This window comes from Rhinolophus sinicus, chromosome 3 (genome assembly GCF_057876585.1).
Source record: "Rhinolophus sinicus isolate RSI-liver-muscle chromosome 3, RSI-T2T, whole genome shotgun sequence".
NCBI lineage: Eukaryota > Metazoa > Chordata > Mammalia > Chiroptera > Rhinolophidae > Rhinolophus > Rhinolophus sinicus.
Genome location: NC_142503.1, coordinates 76,170,553 through 76,193,246, shown reverse-complemented (window position 1 = coordinate 76,193,246; position 22,694 = coordinate 76,170,553). Strand labels below are relative to the sequence as shown.

General features: G+C 39.4%; 1 protein-coding gene across 2 annotated transcripts in view; it reads right to left on the bottom strand.

Annotated features, from left to right (window-relative positions):
• APC (APC regulator of Wnt signaling pathway) overlaps positions 1–22,694 on the bottom strand; it is a 286,846-nt gene that overhangs the window by 191,508 nt on the left and 72,644 nt on the right. Inside the window, exon 3 of one of the 2 annotated variants that reach the window (XM_074328601.2) lies at positions 17,417–17,551. In XM_074328601.2, coding sequence (XP_074184702.2) covers positions 17,417–17,551 — 135 coding nt within the window. Of the gene's footprint in view, positions 1–17,416; positions 17,552–22,694 lie in introns of those variants that run through there. The other variant, XM_019727779.3, reaches the window with a different exon arrangement.

Sequence of the window (22,694 nt, the reverse complement as noted above, 5' to 3'; positions counted from 1 at the left end):
ACTAAGAAGTTTTTTGCACAGCCAAAGGAACCATCAACAAAACGAAAAGACAACCTACTGAATAGGAGAAGGAATTTGCCAATTATACATCTAATGTGGGTTGATATCTAAAATTTATAAAGAACTCATAGAACTCAACACCAAAAAAACAACAAAAAAAGCAAACAACAACCCCCCCTCCCAAACAACCCAATTAAAAAATGGGCAGAGGACCCGAACAGACATTTCTCCAAAGAGAACATACAGATGGCCAATAAACGTATGAAAAGATGCTCAATGTCACTAATCATCAGAGAAATGAAAATTAAAACCACAAAGAGATATCACTTCCCACCTGTCAGAATGGCCATCATCAATAAATCAACAAACAAGTGTTGGTGAGGATGTGGAGAAAACGGAACCCTTGTGCACTGTGGGTAGGATTGAAAATTGTGCAGCCACTATGGAAAACAGGTTCTTCAAAATGTTAAAAATAGACGTACTTTATGACCCAGCAATTCACTTCTGGGTATTTATCTGAAGAAATCCAAAACACTAAATCGAAAAGATACACGTATGCAGCCCTATGTTCACTGCAGTACTTTTTACAATAGCCAAGATATGGAAGCAACTTAAGCGCCCATCGATAGATGATTGGATAAAGAAGTGGTACATATATATAATGGAATATTACTCGACCATAAAAAAGAATGAAATCCTACCATTTGCAATAATATGGATGGACCTAGAGGGTATTATGATAAGTGAAATAAGTCATACAGAGAAAGACAAGTACCATATGATCTCATTTATATGTGGAACAGCATAAATGAACAAACAAAAAAGAAACTCATAGATACTGAGAACAAACTAACAGTTGGCAAATGGGAGGGAGCTGGTGAAAAAGGTGAAGGGAAAAACAAGAAAATTAAAGAATTTTCTTACAAAAATACAGAAACTTCTTTAAAATATGTAATAAAGAAAAACATGATCATGTGTATAAATTTTCTTGAAAAATGGTATATATAAATGTAGACATATGCATATTATAGATTTTTTCTGAAGTGAAAACTGTTAACAGTGATTATCGTTAGGGAGAGATTCTAGGGATGACTCTGTGTGTGTGTGTGTGTGTGTGTGTGTGTGTGTGTGTGTGTGTGTGTGTGTGTACGGTGAGGGGTAGAGTTGGGGAGAAAATAGTAGGAATCAGACATGGAAAGGTTGATTTGAGCTAAATTGTGATTTGTCTTAAATGCCAAGTTAAAGATTTGGAACCCAAATGTAGGCAACAGTAATCCATTGTAGATTTTTAATAAATTACATTTAAACTTTTGAATAAATACATTAACGTAGTTCAAAATCAAAAGAAAAATAAATGATATATAGTGAACATTTTTTCTCTTATTCTTGTCTTCCATCCTTTTAGTTCACCATCCTTCCAATATAGGTAACCACTGTTATCATTTTCTTATGTTTCCTTCAGTTTCTTTGTGTTTTTATAAGCAAATATAACAATGCTTATTTTTGATTTATTAATGATATTTATTTTTCCTTTCTTTTTATACAAAAGTTAGAGTATTATACACAGCGACAGGTACTTTTCTATTTTTTTAAACTAAATCTTAAGTTTTGGAGATCTTTCCATTTCACTATATCCATTTCACTCATTCTTTTGTACAGCGGCATATTAGTCCACTGGATGGATCACCATAATTTATTTAACGAGTCAACTCTTATTGGCTATTTGGATTGTCTCCTATATATATATGTGTGTGTGGTGTGTGTGTGTGTGTGTATATATATGTGTATATATATATTTTTTTTTACAAAAGATAGACTGTTAGATACCTGAAGGGGAAATATTTAAAATTTTCAAATTCAAGTACGTCATGGACATCATCTTTTTAGAACAGATACCAGCCATGAACTAACCAGTGAGGCTTACTTCTATGTATATGTGCCAGTTATTATAAACATTAGCCCTGAAAAACATTCTTGCATGTAATCAAATAGATCTGTAGAATGTAGAATCCGTAGACTACATCCATGTATTCTCAGAAACAGAATTACTGGATGAAAGGGTATAGGCATTTAACATGTACTGTCAAATTCCCCTCCACTGGAGTTATACCAATTTATATTCTCTCTGGTTCTTTATGAGAGTGACTCTTTCCCTACAACCTTGACAATGGAGTGTGTTAGCAAACTTTTGCCAATCAGCTGAAAAATGGTATCTTAGGATAGTTGTAATTTTCAGTTTTCTTAATATGAATATGGTAAAATTGAACCACTTTTTGTTTAAGAGACATTTGTGGGGTTTTTCCTGTAAACTGGGTATGTATATCCTTTGCCTATCATCTACATTATTCTATATGTTAATGGCTTTTTTCTTATTAATTTCTAGGAGCTCTTATACAATAGGGAGATTAGCTTATTGTCTATGATGTCAGTTACAACCCAGCCTATCCTCCCCACACAGTTAATCAATTAACTTTTGGCTTTGCTTCTGGTGTTTCATTCCATGTTAAAAAATTTTCCCCTTTATGGCTTCTTGATTTTGAGTCATAATTAGGCTTCTCCTACTCCAAGATTCTAATAGAATTCTCCAATATGTTCATTTAATAATAGTAAAGTTTTCATTTAATTCGATGATCTACTTGGAATTTCTCCTGCTGCCAGCTGGGCAGTATGGATCTAACTATATTTTCATTGAAGATTTTTGCAGTTTGTCTTACATGACACCATGGCCATTCCTGGTGAATGATAAGCGTGGTACAAAGATTAGTGGTATGTTTTCTACCTACTGTCTGAATATCCACAATTGGCATTTGTAGCAGACACTACTGGCTGTTCAGCTGACAGCTATTTCCTCCATCTCCCTTGCTACAAAGCCCTAACTGCTTGGGTAACTGTCTGTCCCTGATGTGATTTATGGTCTATCTTGGTTAACCCAACCTGTCACTATCAACCCATTCTCCTTCTCACAGACTGGTCTCAATAGTGGCATGTGATCTTGTTCTGGCCAGTGCGACACAGGAAAGTTCTGTTGGAAGACTTCTAAGAAAGTTTTCCTTTCTCTTGAAATGAGATCAGAAGGGGAAAATATCCCTCTTCTTCCCTTTTGTGAGGCATTGTCAATATTTCATGGGACTCAAGAACCGAGACTGCCATTGTCTACCTGTGAGAGGAGCCAGCCAAAGATGAAGCCAACTGCTGTGTTTGGCAGAACAGGATGATCGATGAAAAGAATCTGGATCCTGGTTTGTGTCACTGAGATGTCAAATTAACCACTTTACTTACAGCCACCCTTCCTTTGGACTTCTTGTTATACATGAAAATAAATTCTCTCCATTGTTAAGTAATGAACAATGGGTTGTCTGTTCATTGTAGCATCCTCATACAGTGGGCCAAAAATGTTGCCCATGAAATGGAATACAGATCACAGAAATGCAGAACACCCCATCCGAGGTCTTAACATTGCCTTCAAGTTGGTTTCTCAGCCTCTCATTTTGATGTTTTTAACATGCCTTCTGGGCTAACTCTGTGCAATGCTACCACAGCAGAGCTCTGACCATAATGTTCATGGAGTTGAAAAAATATTGAAAAATGGAAAAGTAGGTGTATGAAAATTTGCAACATAATTTTAAGCTTAAACATTTGACTTATACTCCCAAAGATAATTTTTTATAATTTTACTTGCCTGGATTTAATGAAAGCAAACTGATCAGTGATATACTCAAAATGTATTTCTGGAAAAAACACAAACATTGAAAAAAAAAAAAAAGATATATGTAAGTATGCACATTTTTCCTTTTGGTTCAGGCTCTAATATGGCTTGGCAAGACATGGTTGGATCCTGTTTTTATTTAAAATTGTGTGATTTTGTTCATTACAGGGTTTTTTTTGGCATTAATTTTGATTTTTAAAAATGTTGCATAAAAAAAATATTTATCTTGATTACTGACATTCTTGATGCTGCCTTATATTTTGCACCAGAGGTGAGTGTCTCACTTGCCTCATTCTATCCTGGGCTGGCCAGCTGCCATATCCCTGGGGCAACACATTGTGTGCAAGTCTTCTATCTAGATCATGTGACCTGATGCTCTGCTGTCTAACTTTTGGGATATATAGCTCTCCAATTTTAAAGATGAGTAGTTTTCCAGATACTCTCTGGGTTGTTCTTCCCATTTTTCTCCTTGCCTTACTTAGTATCTTCGTGTTAGAAACAATGCCCTTACCCACAGCCCCCCCCAAAAAAAAAAAAAAAATCCCTGGTGAATAAGCTCTAACAGTATTCTGCATGTGGAACTTTGAAATATGATTTAGAAATGCAAAAGCCAGTTGTTTATTTTGGATCAAGTCAGCAGATTGTCAGGCCCAAGGCAATATATGTAAAAAGCTCTTTGGAAGTTAAAATTGTTTTATTATAATAGCAAGTGTTTTTATCTTTTCTAACCCAAAGGCAACTGAAGTATTTTCCGCAGTCCGGCTGGGACAGGAGACATTTTCAGATAAATGACCTCTTACTACACTCTAGAGACACCATTCATGCTGCTGCATAGGAACTTGCAAGGAGAGGCAATTTGGTGGATTCTTAAAGGGGACAGAAAAGGAAATTGAAAGAGTCTTTCCTAATACAGTAGTCATTTAGATAAAAGGTTTGGGTGAAGTGGTTTTTACAGTCAGGCCCTAGATACCTTTTCAACATGGGGTCAAATGGATTGTTAAGTATTACGGTAAAAATAAAAAATTGAAATCAGTAGGAAAATATCAATTTCTCACTTACCATTTTGACATGTCTGTTTTAGCAGGAGGCTTAAAATGTGGCTACTCTACTGTACAGCTTGTGTATACAAGACAACCCACGGCCCAGCTGAGACTTTGCGCCCCTGTATTTTAGTCTTCTTGCTGTTGTCAGACTACCAGTTCATTAGTATTTAAATCAGCTCATAAATATTTCCTGGAAATTCACAGTTGCATAAGCTTCACCGCTATTCATCTCCTGTACTTCTTTAGTCTTACTTAACGCCTTTGTTTCTTAGGCTGCTAACATTGAAGGAGGGTAGATTTTATTACATATTAATCTTACTGATGTATGGTGATTGAAAAGGAAAGGAAGTCCTGTTAGAGGCTAAAGATGAGAAATAGAGAAAGGATGTAGAAAGAAATTTTACTCTATTTCCTTTGTACAAATAAAATTATCTAATGATGGACCAAGGAAGTCTGTATAAAATAAGAACAGCCAGAAAGCATATGCCAAGGCAATTCAACCTGAATGAATGTTTCTTTCACACACTCTTTAAAAGCTTTGAAACACAGACGAAACATTTCACTGGGGGCAGGCCCTGGATGTTCCCACTGGGGAGATGGTTGCATAGTTACAAAACCTCTTCTGTTCAACATAAGCGCTGTATTTCTAATTATAAAATAATGATGACAGACAGGGGCCAGTTCCATCACGATTCTGTATGGTTCTTAGCATTCTGCCAGAGTTCAACACTAATACCCATATACGATGCCAACAGCCAGTTCTTTTAAATGAGTGTGAATAAAATTTAATCAATGACAAATGAGAGGAAAATAAATATATCGTATTTCATTGAATGTGAAGTGCCATTGATTGCAAGTGCCATTTCTTTTATATATACCTAAGAAAGAAAGAAGGGTTACCAATTAAACTAGGACATACTACTGATTGTAAGTACATGCTGCTTTCAGAGGTGAAAAAAATGTGAATGAATCTCTTTAGCAAGAGATTCTACTCCAAAAAGCAATGACTTTTCCAATATCATAAACCCAAGAGATGTGGGACGGACTCGAGATTTTGCCCAGGATGGGGTACACTGTATGTGGGCATTGTCAGTGACAGTTTCACGTCATTCAATCTTGTGCTCCAAAGGTCTTCCAGAGATAAACTTCAGAATAAATAGAGAGATTGGCCAGACCCAGACAATTAAGATATATGAGGTCTGACAATTAAGTTCGTGAACTTGTTGCAACGATGTTGCTAACATTTTTTGATATCAGAGGGATTATTCATTATGAATTTATACCAACTGGACAAACAGTTAACCAAGTTTACTATTTGGAAATGCTGAAACGGCTGCGTGAAAAAGTTAGATGACCTGAACTTGTCGCCAACACTTCATGACTCTTGCATCACAACAATGCACCAGCTCACACAGCACTGTCTGAGAGGGAGTTTTTAGCCAGTAAACAAATAACTGTATTGGACACCCTCCCTACTTGCCTGATCTGGCCCCCAATGACTTCTTTCTTTACTCGAAGATCAAGGAAATATTGAAAGGAAGACATTTTGATGACATTCAGGACATCAAAGGTAATATGATGACAGCTTTGCTGGCCATTCCAGAAAAAGAGTTCCAAGATTGCTTTGAAGGATGGACTAGGTGCTGGCATCAGTGCATAGCTTCCCAAGGGGAGTACTTCGAAGGTGACCATAGTGATATTCAGCAATGAGGTATGTAGCACTTTTTCTAGGATGAGTTCACAAATTTAATTATCCAACCTTGTAAATTTGGGCTCAGAAGCACCCAATCCTATTAAATACAGCCTAAACAACTTAGCCTGCCATTCTAGACCCCACAAACTCTGGTCTAAAGCTACTTTTTAAAGTATTTTTCCCCTTCCACTTTTCTATATGTAATCTGTACTTTCACTAAACTGAATCATTTAATTTTCTTAAATCCACAGTGCATTATCTCAATTTCCTGTCTTTATACCAGAGTTTCTCAAACGTGGCACTATTGGCATTTTGGGCTAGTTCTTTTTGTGGAGGCTTGTCCTGTGCTCTGCAGGATTTTTAGCATCATCTCTGGCTGCTGTCCACTATATGCCAACAGCACTTCTTTCCAGTTGTAACAACCAAAGATGTCTTCAGACATTGCCAAATGTCTCTGGGCATAGGATGACAAAATCACCACTGGCTGAGAACACTGCTTATACCATGCTGGCCTAGTGAAAGAAAGAGTGCATACTTAGGTAACCAATGTTCATAAGCTTGAACCTTGCTGTCTGGGGTGGACACAGGAATTTTATAACCACTCAGAACCCATTCCCTCTTCCTAACAGCACTCCATTTTCCTTTGGGGGAATAACCTTTCCCCACTGTATGTAGACTTGATGAGATTCTAAGTCTTAGAGATTGCGCCTTGTTCACCCTCTCCAAGTGGTGGACATATGAAACTGAGCTTGGCCGATCTAATATACTCTCCTTTGGCCATCTTGAGCAGAGGGGTGGCAGGGATGGGAAAAAATGTTGGAGTGAGGTGACTCCTAAGGGAGATGGTTGAATAGTCCCTGCTACCGTATCTTTGCGTCTGTCCTAACTCCTGTCCTTTTGTGATTTGGGTTTCCAGATTCCCATTCTCTCTATATCCCAATATCCCTCCTTGTTGGTTAAATATGCCAGAGTTGTATTCTGTTGCTTATCTACAAACGTACCCAAACGAGACACTGCTATTGACTAACCAATCTCGTAACATCTCCAAACCTAAGTTTCTCTTCTGCAAATTGAAAGTAAAAGCTGCATACCTTTCGAATTTGCAAAAGATGCCCTCCCCATCATCGCTGCCTCTCTAAATCTAGGTTTTGTGGTAAAACCTGGAGATGAATGAAATATGGGTTCTGTCCTCATATGCTCACTTTCTTCATCTGACAAAATTAATGGCAAGACGTAGACAACTCAACAAAGCAGAAAAACCATTCTGAGTAGAGAAAGTCCCAGCAGGTCAAACAACATTGGCTAAAACGGCCTTTGTCCTCAGCATGCCTACACATTATTTCTTTTTTTGCTTACTCCTTCCTAATGGCTTCCCTCCCTCCAGAGAGAAGAGAAGGCTCTTGTCAAGGAGTTTTATGCATTCATTACTCTCCCCCTCCCAAGCCTGACTAACGCTGCTGAAGTGTCTGAGATTCTGCGGTACTGCTAGGTTAGCAGCAGGAGCAAATAAAAGAACTCAGGGTCAGCATTTTCTGTTTCTCATCTAACAAACAAGGTCAGGTACTTCTTTGAACAATCCAGTTCCAACAGCTGTGAAATACAAAGAGACAAAGAGGGGAAGGTTTTCCAGAAAGGCTGGTGGTTGGGCACAAGGTGGGTTTAAGTTTTCAGCTTTTGTTGTGGGAGAGGAAAGTTCTTCTCATCCTGGCTCCACCTTTTCAGAGTGGGGAAAAGAATCCGGGTGAAAGGCTCTTTTGTACTTCTTCGCTCTCTGCACTGAAGTGCCAGGTGCAGTGCTTGGTTCCCAGGGGAATCAGAATGTCATTGGCATCAAAGTGTATGGCTATTCATCCCGATTCTTACTATTAATCACTACTGCAAACGTGGAACCTTGTAATGGATGAAAGAGAATGTTGTACAAGCAAGTGGAAGAAAGGGGTGCTCTGGATATCAGAACTGAGAGCTGCGGCTCTGGCCAGATGGGAACCTGAGTTGAGGGGTCTGTGCGTTCCCTGCTCTCTCCCCCAGCCGTCCTTTGCCAGATCATCCCTTTAAATTGAAGGCAACCTGTGTCCCAAACACCTCTCTGTGTACCTTATTTTTTAATCTTTCATTCAACTTTAATTATAATTGTGCATTTTAAATTCAAACAAACAGGTGCCTGAAGGTAAGACATTCATTCAGAATACTTTGATTACAAGGCTGGTTAATTGAAAAAAATTCCATTAAATATACTTAGTTTGATATGCATTCCTAGAACTAGATCTAGGAAGCAATCTACTGGTTGTGACTCTGTAGGCCCATGTGACATGATTAAATAGAAATGGCTTGAACCTTATGGATACATTAATCTAGATTTGATGTTGGTTCAGAATCTATTTGCAAAATTAAAAATTAATATAATCTGTGTTGATTTGTGTGTTTTCTTTCCATGTCCATAAAATGAAGAGCTATTCCTGATCACCCGTTTTCCATACAACAGACAAATAAATCTCATGGCACTAGCCAGAAATGGTTACAGGTTAGAAACCTCACAGCTAACTGAACTCTTTCCATGAGCAGACAGCTACCCCTCATTCAAAATACAGCTGCCAGTCGGTGTCATCCATAGCTTCATTAGTATTCATCAACACCCAGGATGCTGATAAGATTGTCAGGTTTTAACCAAGTCGTTTTCCAGCAAACACTCTGCCACATGTTTTGGAATTTTCCTTTGCATCTTAGCATCTTCACGTAACAGCTCCACTACACCGAGAGTCACTGTTCTGAAAACCGAAGAATAACTCCCAAGTCCTAATGCAAAAAGCTATGTATCTATCTTCTGTTTTTAACTCTCCAAGGACATATTTTTTCAGTCTCTTTCCTTATAACAAAATATGCAATTGATGTTATTCTGGAAGCAGAAAATAACATTTATTAGAGAGACCTGGGTGAGTTGAAATTGTAGGCCCCAGGAGAAAACCATCTCTGCTGGGCTGTCCCTCCTTGAAGTGAATAAATACCGTTGTCTGAGGATTGGTTCCTTTTAAAAACGTTTAATGACAAATGAGAGAAGATATTTGAAAATGATACCTCTGATAAGGGGTTAATATCCAAAATATATAAAGAATTCATACAACTCAACAACAAAAAAACCCAAACAATCCTATTAAAAAAATGGGCAGAGTACCTGAACAGATACTTTTCTCAAGAAGACATACAAATGGCCAACAGATATATGAAACAATGCACAACTTTACTAGCTATTAGGGAAATGCAAATCAAATCAAAACCACAATGAGCTACCACCTCACACCTGTTAGAATGGCTTCTATCAATAAGACAAGAAATAACAAGTGTTGGAGAGGCTGTGGAGGAAAGAAAACCCTCATACACTACTGGTGGGAATGTAAACTGGTGCAGCCACTGTGGAAAAATTAAGAATAGAGTTTTCATATGACCCCGCTATCCCTTTTCTGGGTATCTACTCAAAAAATTTGAAAACATTTATTCATAGGGATATATGTACCCCTCTGTTCACTGCAGCATTTTTCACAGTGGCCAAGACATGGAAATAACCAAAGTGTCTTTCGATAAAAGATTGGATAAAGAAGATGTGTTTTATATATACAATAGGATGCTACTCAACCATAAGAAAGGATAAAATACTGCCATTTGCAACAACATGGATGGATCCTGAGAATATCACACTAAGCAAAATAAGTCAGATGGAAAAGGATAAGAATTACCTGATTTCATTCATATGTGGGCTATAAAAGAGAAAGCCACAAACCTGCAAACAAACAAAACAAATAAACCAACTCATAGACACAGACAACAGAAGAGTGCTTACCAGAGGGGACAGGGGATCGGGGGAGGATGAAGACAGTAAAAGGAGGTCAATACAGGGCGATGGAGACAGATTAGACTTTGGGTGGTGAGCACACAATGCAATACACAAATAATGTATTATAAAATTATGCTGTTGATACTTATATAATGTCATTCACCAATGTCACCCCAATACATTTAATAAAAATAAAAATGTTTAATAAAATATTGAAAGTTCTCCCTGAGCAGAAACCTCTCCCTAAGTGAGATCTTAGTACAGACCCCACATCTTCTGTTGGACATGTTTACCTAGATGCTCCACAGTACCCTCAAAATCCACATATCTGAAGATGAGCTCATAATCTTTCTCACCCACAAACTTCTTTTCCCCTCTCCAGGTAAATAGTACCATCGTCCCCATAGTTGCCCATCTAGACACCTGGGAGTCATTTTAGACCCCTCCCTCTCCCCATCCTCCTGACACTCTATAGGTCAACAAGGCCTGCATATCTTTCAAAACCATCCTCTTCTCCTTATTCCTACTGTCCCTCCCTTATTTCGGAATTCATCATTTCTCACTTGGGCACTGACAACAGAGTTTTTTGACTGGCATTTAGTTCTCCATCTTGTTTTCTTCCATTCCATCCTTCAAATGGTTGCACAAGTAACCGTTCTAAAATGCAAAGCCCATCATGTCTCTCCCCTGTCTGGTGTTTGTGCTACCCAGTGAGTAAGGCAGTTCCCTTGCATAGCATATGAACAGCCTCCTGCCTACCTTTCAGATTCATCTTCTGCTACTCATTCTCTTGTATCAAGCACTCTGGTCCTGCCAAACTATCTGAAGTTTCCTAATAGGTCCATCCATGGCCTTTCACACCTTCATTCCTATGGGCATGCTCTTCATTGAGTTTTTGCATAAACATTTAGTAAGTACCTACTCATATATCTGTTGGCCAGCTGCTCTTCAAAACTCTAGAGACACAGTAGTGAGCAAAAGAGGCAAAGTCCCTATTGTCTTGGAATTTCTAATAAGAGGAGAAAATCAACTAGCCTCAAATGTATAGAAAAAGTCTAAGTCTCTTTCTATTACATCACACCCCCAGATCCCAGTCTCCTCTCCAGGTTAACCACTGACTATTTTTAGTACTTTTATTTGTATACTACAACAGTTCTATGCTTTTAGATAAACAAATGTACATAGAGAAATATAAAATTTATTCACATAAATCTCACATAAAAAATATTCTGCAACTTCCTTACTTTACCCAACAATGTATCTTGAAGGTATTTCCATGTTAGCTAACTCTCTTTATTTCAGCTGTATAGTATTCCAGCATGGAGGACATCTGTTTGTTTGTTTTGTTTTGTTTTTGGCCAGCACCTTGATTTTCCCTTGGGAAACCACCTCCTACACTATTTGTTCAGAACACCTCTCCCTTCAGGAGCAAGACTATAACCCATATTGGGCCAGTTAGTGTCACAGGAGTGGTTCACGGATGGATGTATGGCTCTGTCTGGGCCAATGAAAGTCATCTCTGAGACTTTTGCTGGTTGATAAGCTGATGGTATCCCAGGTCTCTTCTTGCCCTCATGTCTACATCTGTGGGCCTGGAATATTCCAGGAGACGCTTCCATCATTTGCAACAGTCTTCACCAGAGAGTACTCTGGGGCTTCATTTCATCTTACAATCTGATTCTATATATGTCTCCCATATTCTAAGGATTTTTTTTTTTTATCATTGCTGGCTCACAGAGAGCATTACATTTTGTTTTTCAGGGCTCTTTTAGATTTTCTAAGATAATTCTTCTCTTCCTTTTGTTGTATAGTAACTGGTACATTGCCTTGTAATTATCTAAGTACTTATCTGCCCCTGGACTGGACTCTTTGCAGATAAACAATGACAAAATTACCTGTGTATCTGGAATTTGGTAGCCACTCATAAATAGTTGTTGAATAACTAATTAAATAAAAAGTTGACCTTACATTCACCTTCCCTGGATGATTCAAGAGACTCTAATGCTTTTCAAAGTACAAAGTTTCTGAAGTACCTTGTGAGTGATTAAACTATCGTTCAGCAAATATTTACTGTCCCCACCAGGATGCCATGGAAACAGTAGATTTCCCCTCCCCTGACTGATAACTGATAATCTAGGGTGTTTTTAGAAATCTGTATTTTAATAAGATCCCCAGGAGATTCTTATGCTTAATCCTGAGCTACAGCATTTATAGCATATATATAATGCTGTGTGTATGTGTATGTATATATATATATATATACCTACATACACACACACACACACACACACACACATATATAATGGTGATGCTATAGCATAATGGTGATGGTATTTTCAGTGACATGGAAAGAGTAGTAGGTTAGCACTCAGAGAGCTGCTACATTACCTACAGGGAAAAAACCAAAAACAACAACAACAAAAATGTCCTGGGAAATTTGGGGCTGTAAAGAAGCCAGGAAACAAGATTTTCTCACTGAATTATTTAATTAAAGGGGTGGGAATTGAGAAACCTAAAGGCTTCTTGAGGTGATTTATAAATATAGCATTTCTCAAAAAGCTATCCTTTCACACAGGTGCCCAGTTAATACCTTCTGTTTAAATTTGAATAAGTGAAAACTAATTGGCCTGTAAAACATCAGTAATAACACAATATTCATTAGTTAAACATGTACATAGTAAGCTCTTACTAAGCATTTGGAAGACAATGGAAAAATCAAATATGCCAAGGAGCTTCCAGTTTAGTTAGCCATGTTCCCTCTTTGTGCAGAAGTGGGTGTGTGGGAGTTTCAAGGAAAATAAGTGACCCAATTCTTGCCCCCCAGATGCTTTCATGGGATAACTTCTATCATATCTTTAGGCACCCAGTCCCTTTTCTCACCATTTATTCTCTATGGGACCCACCTTGTTCATGTCTCATGCAGAGAAGTCTTTTTAGTAGTCACAAGACAAAACAGTTGCTTTCCTCAACCCTGAGTTCACCTCAGCACTCTTGCTCCAGGGTTCTTCTGCCGGGAAATTCCACCACTCAGCAACCATACAGGTGGCCAAGGTTCCTGAGCTCAGGCTCTATGTCCCACTCAGTATCCTAGTCCTATCTGGCCAGAAGCATTGATCGTGAACAAGAAACCTTAGCATGGAGCACTATTATAATCACCTTTCAGATCACGGAGTTCATGCCAGGAGAAAGCATTTTCAGTAGCAGAATAAGAGCATTGAAATCTGCAAGGAGTCTCACCGTAATTAACATGCTACAGTCCCAGGTATTGATTTGTGTTATTTGCTTATTTATGAGAAGCTCATCTGCTAACCTCTGAGGGTGGGTAACTGAAGTCATCTTTGGTCACTGACAACAGAGCATACAATGTACTTATTTTTCTCCTAACAATATAACATCATGTACCTAGCAAATTGCCCTATGCCTTTTTTCTTATTACTCATCCAAACCACAGCTTTGCCCTGTGAGACTTGACTTCTAAAAGAAACAGCTAGACTCATAATGATGTCATCCGTATCATTTTATATGGACAATTCCTAATGGCATCACATGTTGTGAAATGTAAGCATTTCTAGAATAAGAATTGTGCCTTTGACATGTGATTTTCTACCTGACGTACCCTAAAAAAAATATTTAACAACCATTAAATAGGGGAACAGAAACAATAAGCTTGTGGGCTGAACATCTCTGTAATTCTAGTTCTCAGATAAGTTGGTACCACTTGGCAGTTCTATTTTCATCACTGAGAAGTCCAATGACAACATTCAAGGACTGCCAGCAGTGATCCAAAGGGCAGGGCTTAAGGAAGCTTGCATTCTCTGCTGGATCTGCTCCTGGATGATGGTTTAGGATTGGAATCACCATTGGCATTTGTCCTCTGAGGCAGATGCTATTGATGTCCTACCCAGATCCTCTTTTTCTAGGCTGGAGTTCCTACCCACCTTCCCCCATCACATTCGCTGTGGGTGTTGACTGCGAATAGCAGCTCACAGCTGCCCCTTCCTTTGGGCACCTGCCCTTAGCCCATGAGAGACCCCTTGTCCTGAGAAGTCAGGGAGGTTCTGACCCCTGCACAGGAGAGTGGCCTGTGGCCACTAACCGACTGATAGGGGGTGGGTATAAAAGTCCAGCCCCTTGCCTCCAGGCAGAACAACTGGTACAACTCTTGCTCCAGAGTGGAGCTTATTCACGCTGAGGCTAGAGTTCGCCTGAAAGCGCGCCTTTTCCGAATTAGTTCCCCTCCCTGCTTTCCTCTCTCTTACGGGTTTCTCCTGAGAATACACTCTCACGTTGTCAATACATTGTTTACACAAGAATCCCCATTTCAGGGTGTTTCCAAGGAGCTTGTCCTACGACGTCCTTCCAAACAGGGTGAAAGAAATCTTCCCTAACAATGTAATGCGATGGAAAACAAGGTGACTGAGTCCCAAACACGAGTTTGAAACTTTGAATGTGCACTTAAACACCACCGGAAATATAAGAAACTGCCAATTGGTCACATGCAGTTACAACAGACATTGATCTCTATATCATGTTTACAGACAGAGCTCTTCATTTGAATAGAAATATCTTAAAATCCAACAGAGTTGCCAATAGGAACTCATCCTTCATGCAACAGTGACAGCTATTAACCACTGGACAACACAGCTGTGAGAGCTAGCTGGAAAGGAAGGTAAGTCTCATGCCATGCTCACACATTTAGGTAATAACAGAAGAACAGCAGAATTTTCAGACATGAAGGACTAAGTAGTAGTAGTAGTAATAATAATAATAAAATTGATAATTATTATTCATCACAGGGAGGGTATGAGGCATTTTATTCAAAGGCTTTGTTCTTTCCACTAACATAACTCGAGGAACACCCAGTTAGCATACCAAGGACCCTACTCAAGTGTGATTCATCAAAGACATTGGTCTCCATAGCCACAAAGTAATTGGAAGATGGTAGAAATCTGTGACCAAGGCTGGAGTGTCTCCTTCTGAGTGAAAGATAAGCCCTTTCTTTTTCAAAACAATCAAGGTAATCATCACTTCCATCTTCTAAAGGCCTTTCTCCCTCATTCAAAGCACTCACTGGAGCACTTTTCTTCTCTTCCTGTTATGTTTCAATTTAATGTACCACCTGTTCAATAGAAGCTGTCCTTTTAGGTGACCTACTAAAAGCAGGAAAGCATTAATCAAACATTAGCACTCTAACTCAAGTATAATCTGGAAGTGGCAGACAGTGAAATCCTGACACATAATTACCTGTAACCTTTTTTTTTTTTTTTTTTTTTTTTTAGAACTTATTTGCCTAGAATATTTACACACTTCAGCAGGTTCCCTTACTTTCATGGAGCGAGTCCTGTGTTTTTAGGTAGGTACTCCAGCTTCCTTTGAGATATTGAGGACACCTAGAAATTTATTTACAAATTGGTTACATGTCTCTGAAAAAGGCATATGTGTACAGTGTGTCTTAAGAACAATGTCAAAGTGTTGGTAATGAACTTTCACAGGCAGGGAGATTCCAGGGCCTTGTGTACCGGGCAATTCCTCGTCACAAACGCTGCTTGGAGATTCATAAACTTCTTCCTCTAATGGAAGAAGTGTCCTTCCTAGGAAATGAGAATCCCTCTATGTGTGCTCTGGGTGCTATCTCAAGGACAATGTTGTAGCCATTTCCTTCTCTCTTCAATCTCTCTCTCTGTCTCTCTCCTCTTCCTTCACTCTCTCTCTTTCTCTCTCCCTCCTGGATAATCTTATCTGTGGACACATTGGTTTTTAATATTACTCATCCTGAAACACATACATTCCTCTCCCTCGATCCCAAATCAGCAACTTCTAGATTTCATTCTTCTCCTTCACAGCAAAATGTATTAGAAGGAAGGTCTCTATATTGTTGTCATGCAGGGTGTTGTCATGAGGGGTGGCCTGCAGGGTCTCTGCTCCCACTCCCCACATGAGAATGCAGGACATGGTGAGGCCAAAAAGGAACACCCATGGAGCCATAGGTAGGGGAGTCATACCACTATATTCTCTCTGGCGGCACTATACTCTCACTGGAGGCTGGATCCACACTGTCCGCAAACCGCCATCCATGCTTGCCAGCCCAGCCGCCATCTCCTTGCTAGCTCCCATCCTTCTCTCTCTTCTCTCTGCTAGCATAGCCACAGCAGTTATATTAGTGGCCAATGGCTCACTGGTTACAGCTGACGGCCAACTAGCCACAGCTGATGGCCATGCAATCACAGTTGGCCATTTACTACCTGAGCCAGCACCTGTCTATGTGAGGCCAAGAGCCTGGAAACTACTTTCTGGGGCTCTGCCCCCACAATTGTGTCTTCACTTCCTCACCTATCACTCACTCTTCTTTCCAGGTGAGGCTTCCACGCCCACCTCTCCACTGAAACTGCTTGTGGGGACAGAGCTAGGAGTGCAGTTTCCAGGCTCTTGGCCTCACGTGGAAAGGTGCTGGCTCAGGTAGTAAATGGCCATCAACTGTGATTGGATGGCCATCAGCTGTGGCTAGTTGGCCGTCAGCTGTAACCAGTGAGCCATAGGGCACTAATATAACTGCTATGGCTACGCTAGCAGCAAATGGGGGCTGGCAAGAAGATGGTGGCTGAGCTAGCAAGCGGCGGAGTGAGGGTTGCAGATCGTGTGGCTCCTGCTTCCTGTGTCTCCAACCCAGCTGTCAGCGAGACTATAGTGGTATGACTCCTCTACCTATGGCTCTGTGGGTGTTCCTTTTTGGCCTCACAATGTCCTGCGTTCTTATGTGGGGAGCGGGAGCAGAGACCCCGCAGGCTGCCCTGCACGACAAATGGCGCAGCGAGCAAGGTCTCCCGCACAACACTGCTCTTGTTGAATCACCAATGATCTCCGTGTTGATAACTCTACAAATGATAGATATTTTTCTCTCCTTGTCTTGGTGGTGTTTTGTACTGTTGGATAACTTCCCCACTTCTCAGAACTTTCCTTTTTCTGAGTCCATGCAGTAGTATGCTGGCAAACTGGCTCTTAGTTGGGGAAAGCCCTGATTTGTACCATTTGCCTTTTTTCACCGTGTAAATACTCCCATCGTGGCTAAATCAAGTTCGCAGTGGTTTCACATACCACTGCTTCCATGAATGGAATCCCAACACCACTTATCCCTGCTCTTCTCCTCTTACCTGCTGCTTCTTGCTTTTCTTGTTCGTCCTTCCTCCACTACCAAACTCTAAAGACTGATCTTCTTTAGGCATTGGTTCTCGGCCCTCTTCTTTTTTCCTTTCTCCATAGACGATCTGAACTCTCCACATGGCTTTCTTAAAAATAATAATAAATTAAATTAAATTAAATTAAATTAAATTAAATTGTACCTATTTTTACAATAAGCAATAACTTAAAAACTGAAATGATATAAAAATACTTTAAGAAGTCTCATGCCTACTCCCGTCCCCATCCACCCCTATGCCGTTATCCTCCAAGGAAGTACTTTTATTAGTTCCTTGTATATTCTTTCAGTGTTTCCTTTTGTAAATTCAAATGTATGTATATGGATGTGTATATGTGTGTATTCTTATTTTTCCTCTTTTTTACACAAAAGGCAGTATCATAAACACTATTCTGCAGCTTGCTGCTTTTTTTTTTTACTTTACTGTATATTCTAGAGCTCCTTCTGTATCAGTACAGAGATAGCCATATGATTTTTAAAATACCATCTAGGTACTGACCACTACCAAATTTGTATGTCAAATTTGTATGTCAAACCCCTTCTCTGAGTTATAGACTTTCCAACTGCTTACTTGACCCTTCGTATCTCAAATTGGTTTCAAACGTACCATGTCCAAAATGAAACACTTGTTTTCATCTCCCGTGATAGACATTATTTTGTTGGCCTACTCCATCACAAGGTCAGAGCACCCTTTCCCCAGCTGCAGGGAGTGTCGGCTGCTAATGGCTCCCAGCTGCCCCCTTTTCTGGAGAATTGCCTTCAGCTGAAATGACCCACCTTGTCCTGGAACTGACCAGGACAAGGTCTGCCCAACCACCGACTGGTACTGGGTATTTCAACAAACACCAAGCGGGCTACTTCACACGATTTGAAGATATACAGGGGATTGAGAACATAGGATATTTCTGGAGAGTCTGTTCAAAATATCTGTTCCTGGAATAATCCGTTGGACATAGAACAGAGAGAATATTTATCTGCTGTTTTCCTCCCATCTCCGGTCGCCCATTAGTTAAAGTTCACCTTACAGACAGTTAATTCCCCTTCTCTTCCTGGTTGTATCACTTGGTCCCTTTGGCACTTCGATGAAGCTCAGAAATAGTAAGAGGAGGGGAGACATGAGGTGTAGGACTCAGGCTGAAGTCTGCACAGGTCTGCACAGAGCCGGTGTCACAGTGGGGACGAAGGCAGAGCAAGCAGCCAAGGTCTGGGAGGCAGACGAGGCTATGAGAATCTGCAGAGGGACATACATGCCTCTCTTCTGAAAGGCTGTGTGGCAACTAACTTGGATATGTAAGGTACGGAAAGGGGATTTAATTAGGACATTAAAAAAAAAAAGAATCAAGACGACAAATGTAGAGACATACAATACAGCTAGGAATGAATGAGGACACTGCCTGCCACACTTACTATATACTTCTGCTCCAAGCTTCCGAATAGCCATTACCAAAAGCAAAACCTAGTTAGGTCTACAATTTACAGGGTCCCTAAAAGACAAGGTTGAGATTTAGAATGTGGGCTTTGGGGTCAGCACAGCATTTATAGGCTCAGTCGCTGTGGGCACAACTCTCCATTTCCTCATTTGGACACTGGGATAATCACGGTACCTACCTCACACCGTTGTTGTGAGGATTAAGTGAGGTAACAGATGTGGAGAACTTGAAAGTGTGCCTGGTGGACAGAAGGCTCAATACATATTGGCTATTCCAGTGACAAATTAGTCAGTAGAAGCACACCTCTAATTGAGACTACCTTCCTAGGTCGTCTATGAAGAATCTGTGATAAAAGTCACCAAATATCCACTCATCAGCTAAAAACACCAGCTCCAGAGGAATATTGTCAATAGTGACCCTGAACCTAGATTGACAGCATCACACTCACGTGCAGCTCAGGAAACACATCTTTATGTTAACTCAGTCTGGACCAGACCAAATACACAGTTCACTGCTGGTTTTGCCTAATCTATAACGGAAGTGGGGTACCGAACTTGGGGTATATGGATGGACTCAAGGGCTGTGAATACCCTAACACTGCAAATAACATCCTGAGCATATGGAGAGAGAATCCATAACAGTGCTGTGCAACATAAATATTATGAATATAATGCTAGTGACATTTGCAATTTTCAAAATTTTGCAATTTTTCAGTAACCACATTTAAAAAAAGAAATAAATAGGTAAAATTAATTTTATTTATCCAATATATCCAAATATGTTTTCGAGATATAATAAATATAAAAACCTACTAAGAGATCACTTACATTCTTTTCTTTGTAATATGTCTTCAGAATCCCTTGTGTGCTATACACGTATAGCACGCCACAATTGGGACTAGACAAATTTCAAGACCTCAGGAGCCACATGTGGTTAGTGGCTGCTGCACTGGACAGCTCAGGGTTATGTTTATTACATTCTTTAAGAACCAATGATCAGAGGAATAAATGGACTTCATAAAATTCTACGTATTACTGCTTTTTTGTTAACTCAACGCTCCTTTCTCTCTCTCTCTCTCTCTCTCTCTCTCTCTCTCTCTCTCTCTCTCTTTCTTTCTTTCTTTCAGGAGGGCGCAGCTCACAGTGGCCCATGCAGGGATCGAACCGGCAACCTTGATGTTATCAGCACCACGCTCTAACCAACTGAGCTAACCGGCCACCCCTCAATGTTCCTTTTTAAAACAAAAATTCTGTAAGAAAATATAATTACCTGTAATTCCACCAGTAGATAATCATGGCTGATATTAAACAATAAACATTAAACATGGACTTGGTTAGAATATTCAAACTGTAGAGAATTTCTTTAACAATTGTGTTTACTCCCCAAAGGAATTTTCCATGAATATATAAGCACTGATAGTTACAAAGTATTTTTTTTATTTACATGAAAATGATCATTATTCTGTTCACCCTGTCCTGCACGTTGATTTTTCAGTTTATAATATATCTTGGAGAATTTTCTATATTAGAATATGACATCACTTCGTGTTTGTTTTAAACTATTATATGGTATTTGATTATATCTATGCACTATAATTTACTTAACCAACATCCTTTTGATGGTCCTTTAGGTTGTTTCCCCCTCTTTTTTTTTTGGCTGTTATAGACAACCTTACACAATAACTATCTTAGTTCATATCCTTATTCAGTTGGTATATTTTTCAAGGGATTTTTAGAAATATATTTAAAATTTTGATCAGTTTGCCAAATTTCTCCAAAAAGAGTTACTCAAATTTATGTTCTCAAGAACAGTGTAATATCTGTTCCTACACCTTAATCAATTGCTAAGTTTTACACACTTGTTTCACTTAGCAAATCTAAATAAAAATGGTACATCAGCTTTATTTTGTTTTGCATTTCTGTAATCGAGTGAGGTTCTTTTTATGTTTTTGGCCATTTGTTTTTATTTTTCTGTTAATTGTTTACATGATTTGCCTATTATATTCATCTTTCCATGAATTTTTCATTTCACATGTGTGAGACTTTTTCCTTTAGTCTGTCACTTGTCTTTTTATTTTGTTTATGGAGGTTTTGTTCACCTTATTTAAATTTTACATTGTTATGTGATCGAATTTATCAAGCTTTTCCTTTGTGTTTTTTTTCAGTAGAGGTTTAGTTATTTTCCACATTTTTATTATTGAAATAGGAAGCAAAACAGTTCACAGTGGAAATTTGAAAAATATAGAAAAGGTGATGTAAAAGAAAAAAAATGAGCATCAACATTCCCACTATTAGAAACAAACAAACCAACCCTGTTTTATTGTGTGTGGTTTTTAACGTAATTTTTCCTGATGCTAATGAGTGAATTGGAGGCAGACTTCCCAGGTTAACAAGGAGATGTGGTGAAATAATATTTTTGAAGCATTAATGTAAATATATCTCATGTTTTAATAAATTTAATTAAAATTAATGAATATATATTAGATTGTTTTTTGTCCCACACATTGTGGTGACTGTGTCCCCACACATGAGCCAGAATTTTTCCTGTTTACTCTGATGGATGAAGATCCTGGGGGCTGGGAATGAGGGAGAAGAGAGGAAAGGCTGCTATGTGTCTCTAAGGAGCACATAGCCCTTAACCCTGGGCTGGCTCTTTTCTGCGCTGACAGGAATGGGGGCTTAAGGGCTGAGAGGCTTTGCCTTGTCTTCCCAGGGGATCCCAGGAAAGTGATGAAGGTCTGAGACTGCCTCACTCTTTGCTGTTGTGTGTGAGTCGGGGGTAAGCAATCTCAGCATTGCAGGTCAGTCGTGAGTCTCCCACAGCCCGAGCGGCCAGCAGTGCCTCCACGCTTGTCTTGTCCGAGACAGGTACAGCAGTACCTCGAGGAGGCCTGGCAGATTAGGACATGCTTTGTATTGGGAAGAGGAGGCCCAAGAGCAGATGTCAGCACTGTCCTGATATCAACGGCCAGATGGGAACTCAGTTGCGCCCATGGCTACCAGTAGGGAGAGATGCTGACAACTGGTGACTCCTAGGAACCAGGCAAAGCAGAGGATGCCAGCATGGACAGATGACAACCAAGGACCAGATGAACCCCCTCCATGTCCAGATGTTCTATCAGTCTCTTCCAAACTCCCTGGGGCAAAAAGGGGAGGGAGAAAAACCTTGAATGGACTGAGTTTACCTGGAATTGACTTGTTTCCAGTTCTACGATCAAGTAGAATGGGGACTCAAGATAGAAATTAGAGTCAGTTATGGAAAATAAGGTTTTTACATTTTTTTGTACCTAAGTTTTATGGCCAGATATATTATAACCACTGAAAAAGTAAGGCTGAATTGAGACACCAGGAAAGGCCTTTAATAAAAGCATGACCAGAAACATTTTCCACTCTGGAAGGAAAGCAAAAGCTCAGGTTAAAAAAGGGTTCTAGACTATAGAAAAATTTGCACAGGGAAGGAGGACAGTGGGATTATTTCTCTTTGCTTTGTAGGTGGGAGTTTTGGTGACACTTGAAGCAGTTGACAGAAAAATGTAGCAGAATGACAGTATGTCGCTCAACAGACATAGAAAGGTCTGCACTTTGTGTTCAAGATTCATAGTATTACAATTAATTTACAGGAAAAAACAGATTTCTATAAGTTTCTAAAGTCTGGTTTCCCAAATTTGCTCAGAGATCCATATAACTAAGTTCAACAGTATGTAAAGATTAGAAGGAGGAAGGAGATGAAAGCAGATGTTTTCCCAAACCAGATATATTCATTAAAAGCAAAGATTCTCAACCTTGCCTTCTCCTTAGAATCAAT